The sequence below is a fragment of the Salvelinus fontinalis genome, chromosome 23 (genome assembly GCF_029448725.1).
Source record: "Salvelinus fontinalis isolate EN_2023a chromosome 23, ASM2944872v1, whole genome shotgun sequence".
Lineage (NCBI taxonomy): Eukaryota > Metazoa > Chordata > Actinopteri > Salmoniformes > Salmonidae > Salvelinus > Salvelinus fontinalis.
In genome coordinates, this window is record NC_074687.1 from 49,982,658 (window position 1) to 49,991,698 (window position 9,041).

General features: G+C 40.4%; 1 protein-coding gene across 1 annotated transcript; it reads right to left on the minus strand.

Annotated features, from left to right (window-relative positions):
- LOC129821439 (zinc finger protein ZFP2-like) lies at nucleotides 1-8,641 on the minus strand. Its single transcript, XM_055879116.1, has 2 exons — nucleotides 7,666-8,641; nucleotides 1-2,691 (listed from the first exon to the last, which is right to left on the minus strand). Exons 1-2 carry the CDS (start codon nucleotides 8,066-8,068, stop codon nucleotides 1,718-1,720), a joined length of 1,377 nt encoding a protein of 458 aa, XP_055735091.1. The 5' UTR covers nucleotides 8,069-8,641; the 3' UTR covers nucleotides 1-1,717.
- Nucleotides 8,642-9,041: the final 400 nt, after the last annotated feature.

The following is a 9,041-nucleotide window of genomic DNA, read 5'->3' on the forward strand; positions in this document are numbered from 1 at the left end:
TATGTTCAAATCAAGCTTTATTTATACAGCACATTTCAGACATTGATGCAACACAATTGTTTCACAGAAAAAAATGAAAATAAGAGGATAAAAAACTGAAGATAAACAACTGAAAGACTAATGAGCATTTTAAGGAAATGCAATTGATTAAAATATGAACAATTGGATGAAATATCCAACCCAAAATATAAGCTTGTTTTACTCCATTGTTTGTTGTTATATTCGCCAGCAGGAAAACCAGAAATGTTGCTCAAACAGAAGAGGGAACTAACAAAGAGTCATTGACAACAACCACAACTAAACAGGTTTTAGAAGGGCTCTGAAAGACACTATGAGGGTGTCCACTGAAAGTTGACTAGTAACAATAACTGGGACCTAAAAGATACCCACTATGAGACCCACTAAATCTGCCCAAGAAGAGGCAAACAAAAGACAGGAAGTGGAGCAACTAAAGGTGTTGACTCTCCACATCTATCAAGACAACTAGAATACTGGGCCAGACACTCTTAAATAGAACCTGGGCCAGCTCAGGTGAAACACTTTCCCACTAACGAGATGGACAAACCAGCACAGGTATGTACTACGTGCTAACGAGCTATACGTGCTAAAGACCAACCTAAAAGCATTAATGGAAAAACCTGACTCCAACACCTTCCCTTTTAAGACAAAAAATATATCCTATATTTTTGTTGGACACGCTTGCTCACCACCAACAGGAAAAAACTTACATTTCACATTACAATCAACTACAATGCTTCACCTTCTACAATATAAACATGGTGTCTACTGGCTGTCAACAATTAAAAACAAGAAAAAACACGTACTTCTAAATAATAATATTCAATCGTATGTTTTCTCATTTTTCTTTCTATAGAATCCTAAAACTCACTAGCTTCTGGAACTCTCGTCTTCCCAAAACTCACTAGCTTCTAGAATTAGCTCCTTAATATCCGTAGTAACTTTCCACCTCACTGCGGAGCTTCTCTCTTTTCAGGGTTCACTCAATAGGCATGTTGTTGGATCGGGACCCAGTCCACAATGTCATGCTCTAGTACATTTGGGTTGGCATATCTGAGAATGAACCCTGATATTTTAAAAGCAGGGCAACAATGTCAATATAATTGTTCCAAAAATTGTCAGTTGGTTGCATAAATAATTATGATTACTAAATGTTAAATGAATTGTAAATATGAAATATGAAAACCAAATGTACACTCCTTTGTTAATATGTATTGGCAATAATTAACTTAATGGTGAGGCATGGAATAATAAAACAAATATATTTTGTCAGGCTGGATGTTTGAAATATGAATAGGTGATTTGAGTCATGCTTCTTCAGTAGTAAAGACAATTTGCATTTGAATGTTGTCAATAAATACTGGAGTGATGTAAGCTTGTTAGTCAAAATGATTATAGACCAAATCATTATATTGCGTCCATGTGTCTAGGCTGCGTTGAAATGTGTCTAGGCTTACGTTGAAATTAAGTTGTTTTCAAGTCATTGAAAAAAACGAACGAAAATACATATTTTTAACTTTCAATTAAAACCGAACGTATATTGGACATCGGGCATCTTCTTCTTTTCAACGTCTTTTCAATTACATTTTCCTAGGTGGGATATTTCATTGATTTCATGAAACAATTCCTTCATGTATGTATTTTCTGATGTTTGATCAGATGTCTTTTCTCAGAGCATCGCTTGTCAGATTTATCAGAGCTACAAAATTTCTCCCGTGTGTGTTCTCTGGTGTATAGTCAGATAGCCAGATGTACTAAAAGCCTTCCCACATTGACCACAGCTATACGGTTTCTCTCCTGTGTGTGTTCTCTGGTGCACTGTCAGATGGCCAGATTGAACAAAACTCTTCCCACATTGACCACAGCTATAAGGTTTCTCTCCTGTGTGTGTTCTCTGGTGCACTGTCAGATCGCTAGATTGACCAAAACTCTTCCCACATTGACGACAGCTATAAGGTTTTTCTCCTGTGTGTGTTCGTTGGTGTACAATTAGATGGCTAGATGTACCAAAACTCTTCCCACATTGATCACAGCTAAAAGGTTTCTCTCCTGTGTGTGTTCTCTGGTGTACAATTAGATGGCTAGATGTAGTACAACTTTTCCCACATTGATAACAGCTATAAGGTTTCTCTCCTGTGTGTATTCTCTGGTGCACTATCAGGCTTTCTGGTTGAGTAAAACTCTTTCCACATTGACTACAGCTATAAGGTTTCTCTCCTGTGTGTATTCTCCGGTGCACTATCAAGGAGTTTGAGACAGTAAATTTCTTCCCACATTGATCACAGCTAAAAGGTTTCTCTCCTGTGTGTGTTCTCTGGTGTACAATTAGATGGCTAGATGTAGTATAACTTTTCCCACATTGATAACAGCTATAAAGTTTCTCTCCTGTGTGTGTTCTCTGGTGTGATTTCAGGCTGCTTGACTCAGTAAATCTCTTCCCACATTGATCACAGCCAAAATATTTCTCTCCCGTGTGAATTCTTTGATGTATTTTAAGGTCTCCTGAAGAGTTGAATCTCTTCCCACAGTCAGAGCAGCAGTGAGACTTCTTCCCTGTGGGTGTCTGCTGGTGTTTCTTGAGGTGTTCTGATCTGGAGAGACTCTTCTCTGCCTCGTCAGCTTCATGATGTTGTTGAGACTCCCCAGAGGATCCACGATAGTCACATCTCTCTCCTGTGTGAACAACAAAGTTAAACAGATGGTTAAAGGCCCACAAACAACATAAATCCACTGTTTATTTGAAGTAAAAGGTGATGCCCAGAGCATACCCATGAAGTTGTACAACAATTGACCTCTGTTAAATTATTTGACAATTAAGACAGTCAAGTTAGCAACAAGTCATTTTGTCTTGTTTTCACATTAGTGGTAACTAGAAATACGTTAGTAAAGTTGTTGAAATCCTAAGCAGTGTGCCAGACGGCTTTTGGTCTCCAATATTGGCCCCTTTCTGTGTTTGCTAAAATTGCTGCACGAGGCCGATGCGCACACAATTTGATTGCAGAAACGCCTCCCTGCTAATGAGGAAACCGCTAGTTATGGATGTAGTATATCTGCCTAGAGCAAAAATGGTAAGCGAGATTTTAGGTTTCACAATGTATTCTGAAAATTACAGCTCACTATCAGCGCAAGATCAGGAGTGCTACTCAAGGAAACTTACATTAAGTTTGTGTGTCTATTCACTAATTCACCACCGTGGTGGAAAACTCAGGGGAGTTCTGATAGGCTGACAGCAAAAATAGTCTCCATTTACAGGTTGAATATGAGTACATTTCACATATCTTTTGGATTACAATTGTAATGCTCGTTTGAATGTCCTGCTGAATATAATGTTTGTGTTATTGTTGCAAATCAACTGCTTCGTACTTAAAAAAACACTTAAAATTCTATTTGGCTAGCTTTACTATCAGCTTGACAATGAGTGTTTGTCCACTAAGTGTTTGCCAAATTGGACCCATAACTTCACCTAACAACACAGACCTACTGTAGGACCCATAACTTCACCTAACAACAACAGACCTAGGACTATAAATCATTTAATATTTCAGGTGAAACATTGAAACTAAAATGTCTTTGTCATGGCATTTCATAACCTGATCACCAGATAATTTTGTGAATAATCCCACTAAGCTACCCTGTAATGTGTTGTCAATCTAAATGTCCTGAATAAAGGAAAATAGCTCTGTGTGTTGTACAATAGCCTATCCATCAAGGAACAGTTCTCTACACATTATGAGCTAAGTATCTCTGTGCGCAAACAGAGTAACGAGACACTACTGTAAATGAAGTAGACAATAACACATTATAAACATCAATTTGTTTGGGATGTTGGATCCAACGTGGAGCACGGCATAACTGTCTTTACCAGAGTAATGAATGAAGAAGCACTTTGGTTGTTGTTGCATGTTGTGATGTTTGTCATGTGACTGTCATTCAGAAAATGATGTCCTGGATCAGCTGATGATAGTTGAACATGTGACTGTAACTAAATTGCTACAGTATTAAGTATAATGTGTCATTAGTGAAGAACCGCGTTAATGACAGCATCGATTTGGGTGTTGTCAATAAAATTAAGGTGACTCTCGGTTAGAATCATTGGATTTAGCAAACTCTGAAATGATTTAGGATCTGTGCCCATGAAAACTGTTTTCCCAGCGTAATACAAGGAGCCACTAAATACTGTTCCCTGAAGGAGTGAAACGAGGTACAACATACAATTAAATCCACGCCTTCCACAGGTGGATGAGCGTGTGGCTTGGACTTATTCCTTCAATTTAATACCACTCATCTACACAGAAAGGTACGGCGCCAAACAGGTGTTTTATCTTGTTTCCCTCCTTCAGGGAACAGTAGTTCCGGTCTGCACGGTCCCGTGTGGCTCAGTTGGTAGAGCATGGCGCTTGCAACGCCAGGGTTGTGGGTTCAATTCCCACGGGGGGACCAGGGTTCAATTCCCACGGGGGGACCAGGATGAATATGTATGAACTTTCCAATTTGTAAGTCGCTCTGGATAAGAGCGTCTGCTAAATGATTTAAATGTAAATGTAGTTAGTGGCTCCTTATATTACACTCCCTTTCAGTCGGTCAACTTCAGTACAACATACCATTGGGAAATACAATCCCTCCCCACGCCGACCCAAACGGATACTAAGTTAAACGGCCCTTGGCAGACCACGCAGACCTGAACCCAAAAGATACGTCAGTTTTGTCAATGTATTCATTGTCTTTTGTTTGAAACACTCCTGTCAATGTTGAGTAAGGACGCACACCTGCTTACCCATATAGAAGTAGGATTAATCTATCTGGCCTGCACAAATGTTGGCCTATAAATGTGCCCATTTGGGGATGTCTGATAGTATTTATGATTGTCCAAACGCTGCACCACTAATGAGCTGTGGAGCTTCTCAAATAATTTCTCTCTTCACCTCAAACAGCAAGTAAACAAAGTCTAATCAAAATCAATTGCAAATGAGAATAGTTCCTTAAAGTATTCAAAGAATATTTCCAGCTCTCACCCTTTCGATAACCACTCGGCACGAAAGGGAAAAATGTAATGCGCTGATCCTGTGGAAATGTCAAAATACCTGATTACTTCTTATCCCTTTCACAAATAGCCGACACCTGTATCTGTCCCAAACTCACTGGCGAGGGAAACTGAGAGCCCAGAATATTTTATACAATGTTTCAAGTTCGTTGTAGACAGGCCGTGTGATTTATAGGATATTTATTTGCAATGTTCTTATTTGTTGGCTTTATGTAGGCTATTTTTTTACATAGTTGGCAATGGCAATAAAAGTTACTTTTAGATTTGTATAATTTTCCTTTAGATTTAGATAGAATGTAGATTATTCACAGACAATGGTTTTGAGATACTATTATCAATTAAACTAAACTGTTTCATGAAAATGTGCATATTAAAACATAACTGGCACGCAAATTGGTAGAAAAGGTAAGATAAATTTGCACTCCAAATGTAAGTTGCCGACTGCTTGTGAAGCCTATTACCAGCAACGTCAGAATTTATGAAGGCCAGCAAGAGGAGGTGGTTCGGGAAGAGTTTCTTCTCTTCTGGTTGGGCTGTATTGATGTAATGGCATGAAAAAAAATATGCTGAAAATTATACGACTTATCAACAGCTCTACAATTTGACCCCCACAGGAAATCGAATCGCATCTGGCGAATCGCATCTCTGCATGTCTGGCAGACATATCAGTGTGGATGACGGATCACCACCTCAAGCTGAACCTCGGCAAGACGGAGCTGCTCTTCCTCCCGGGGAAGGACTGCCCGTTCCATGATCTCGCCATCACGGTTGACAACTCCATTGTGTCCTCCTCCCAGAGTGCTAAGAACCTTGGCGTGATCCTGGACAACACCCTGTCGTTCTCAACTAACATCAAGGCGGTGACCCGTTCCTGTAGGTTCATGCTCTACAACATTCGCAGAGTACGACCCTGCCTCACACAGGAAGCGGCGCAGGTCCTAATCCAGGCACTTGTCATCTCCCGTCTGGATTACTGCAACTCGCTGTTGGCTGGGCTCCCTGCCTGTGCCATTAAACCCCTACAACTCATCCAGAACGCCGCAGCCCGTCTGGTGTTCAACCTTCCCAAGTTCTCTCACGTCACCCCGTTCCTCCGCTCTCTCCACTGGCTTCCAGTTGAAGATCGCATCCGCTACAAGATCATGGTGCTTGCCTACGGAGCTGTGAGGGGAACGGCACCTCCGTACCTTCAGGCTCTGATCAGGCCCTACACCCAAACAAGGGCACTGCGTTCATCCACCTCTGGCCTGCTCGCCTCCCTACCTCTGAGGAAGTACAGTTCCCGCTCAGCCCAGTCAAAACTGTTCGCTGCTCTGGCACCCCAATGGTGGAACAAACTCCCTCACGACGCCAAGTCAGCAGAGTCAATCACCACCTTCCGGAGACACCTGAAACCCCACCTCTTTAAGGAATACCTAGGATAGGATAAAGTAATCCTTCTAACCCCCACCCCCCCCTTAAATGATTTAGATGCACTATTGTAAAGTGATTGTTCCACTGGATATCATAAGGTGAATGCACCAATTTGTAAGTCGCTCTGGATAAGAGCGTCTGCTAAATGACTTAAATGTAAATGTAAATCTACACGGGCAGTTCTAGAATATACTATGTAGCCTAGAAACCTGGTTAAACTATCGATTATGACATCATGGATGAATTCTAGAAAATACTATATAGCCTAGAAACCTGGTTGAACTATCATTATGACATCATGGATGAATTCTAGAAAATACTATATAGCCTAGAAACCTGGTTGAACTATCATTATGACATCATGGATGAATTCTAGAAAATACTATATAGCCTAGAAACCTGGTTGAACTATCATTATGACATCATGGATTAATTCTAGAATATACTATATAGTCTAGAAACCTGGTTAAACTATCATTATGACCTCATGGATGGCCAGTCGATGTATTCAGAGTGTAGTGAATTCAGGGGGTAGCCCTGAGCTGAACTCAAACCTGGGTCCAGCGACTGTCAAGCCAACACCTTATAACTGTTACGCCAAGATGGCCGAACTTCTTGAAGAGGTAGCTGGGTGTTGGGTTACGGTTGCTACAATAGCTTTCTCTATGAATTTGAGAGTAGTTACATTTCTCCAGCCCCCATCCTTCAGCTGTTAACCAAAATAAGTCTCTGGGCAGCCATGTTGTTGCTGTTTAAAAACTAGGTTGCCCCTTTAAAAAAGCCACACAGGTTAACCAATCTGCAGTTCAAACAATAACAAAGCTGTCATTCCACCACTGTTTTGGTAATACGATGATGGATGGGGCTGGAGAAATGTAAGTACTCTCAAATCAATCGACAGACCGATGGAGGCAAGGACTGACCATCCATGATATCAACATTATAGTTTTAACCATGTTGAGGCTATACAGTGTTGGTTTACATTGTTTCTAAACATTAGAGTAAATCTGATGGGGTACAACAGTTGAACTAAGCTCATGAGGCATGTGTTATATTCTTCAAGAATCAATGGCTATAAATTAATAATTTAAAAGTCCAAATATGGATGTAGCAATTGCATATTTCTGCTTTAACACCACACATCAGTTCAACAACTGCAGAGTTGGTGCCTCTGTATTTAAGACAGTACTTACTAGTGTTAATCAGGGCCCTGTTTCCCAAAACCATATTACGGCTAAGTTCATGCTTAGAACCATAAGATGCCTTAAGATTCATTTGGGAAACCGGTACCAGAAATTCAGTTTCCTCCTCCTTTCTGGATGTGATAGTCATCTCCTCCTCCTCTTTCTCTCCAAAAACTGCATCCTCCTCTTCCTCCTCTTCTTTTACTGTAACATCCCCCTCATCTTTCACTCTGAACGCGTCTTCCTCTTCTTTCACTGCAACTTCTTTCTCTTCTTCTTTCACTATAACAGTCTCACCCTCTACTTGTTTTATTGTAACAGACTCCTCTTCCGTCTCCTCTTTCACGAGAGCTTCTTTCTCCATCCAGCAGACCTCTTCTTTACCAGGAGGAGAGTAGCTTAGTGAGCTCATTGTCGGGGATGTTAGCTAGCTAGGCTAATGCTAACTTAGCAAACCAGCTAGCTGACAAACAACGTAAATATATAATTGAATGGGCCAACAAGTAAATACGACAGAAGTGTGCTTAATACACAGCGACTAATATACACCAAAACAGTGTAAAGATCGTGAATGTTGTAGCTATGTTTTCTAGAAAGCTACGGAGGTGTCTGACTAGCTGTTGTTGTTGAAGAAGCGTCCCGTCCACTAGATTAAACGTCACACTGGCAGCATCGCTTAGACCTAAAATACGCACATCGCCATCTGCTGACTGGAGTGGGCAACCCAGTTGAGGAACCTAGTTAAGTGACCTCATGGTCGGAGATGTTAGCTAGCTAGGCTAATGCTAACTTAACCAGTCCGCTAGCTGACTAATAACAACAACACCGTAAATATTTAATTAAATCGGATAACAAACTAGACGACCGAAGTGGGTTTAAAACACAGTGGCTAGTAAACACGAAAGGGTCTAAAGAGATTTATTGGTTCGGCTATTTGGGCTAGCAAGCTACCGAGGTGGCTGACTAACTTGCTGCTGTTGAAAGAAGCGACCCGTCCACTAGATTATACGTCACACTAGCAGCATTGCCTTAAATTCCCACACTTCCATTTGCTGACTGGAGTGGGTAACGCAGTTGAGTAAAATGTATATTTACATTTTCAGACGAAAAGTTAAAGTTTTGGAAGCATGAGTTTTTACTTACCAGTGTAACAACACAGTGTGGTTAAAGACTTAGTAACCTAGTTGTATTGAAGATCTGGTTACCTATAAGCACAAACAGTTATGATTTTGCGTTATTACATATTTATTATATAACATAATATACACTACTGGTCAAAAGTTTTAGAATACTTACTCATTCAAGGGTTTTTCTTTATTTTACTCGTTTCTAAATTGTAGAATAATAGTGAAGACATTAAAACTATGAAATAACACATATGGAAT

Excerpts from the sequence above, each read along its gene's own strand:
- LOC129821439 (XM_055879116.1), bottom strand. The coding sequence starts at position 8,068 with ATGAGCTCACTAAGCTACTCTCCTCCTGGTAAAGAAGAGGTCTGCTGG. Across the intron at positions 2,692-7,665 it reads CAGGGCCCTGATTAACACTA|GAGAGAGATGTGACTATCGT; the intron begins GTAAGTACTGTC and ends TTGTTCACACAG.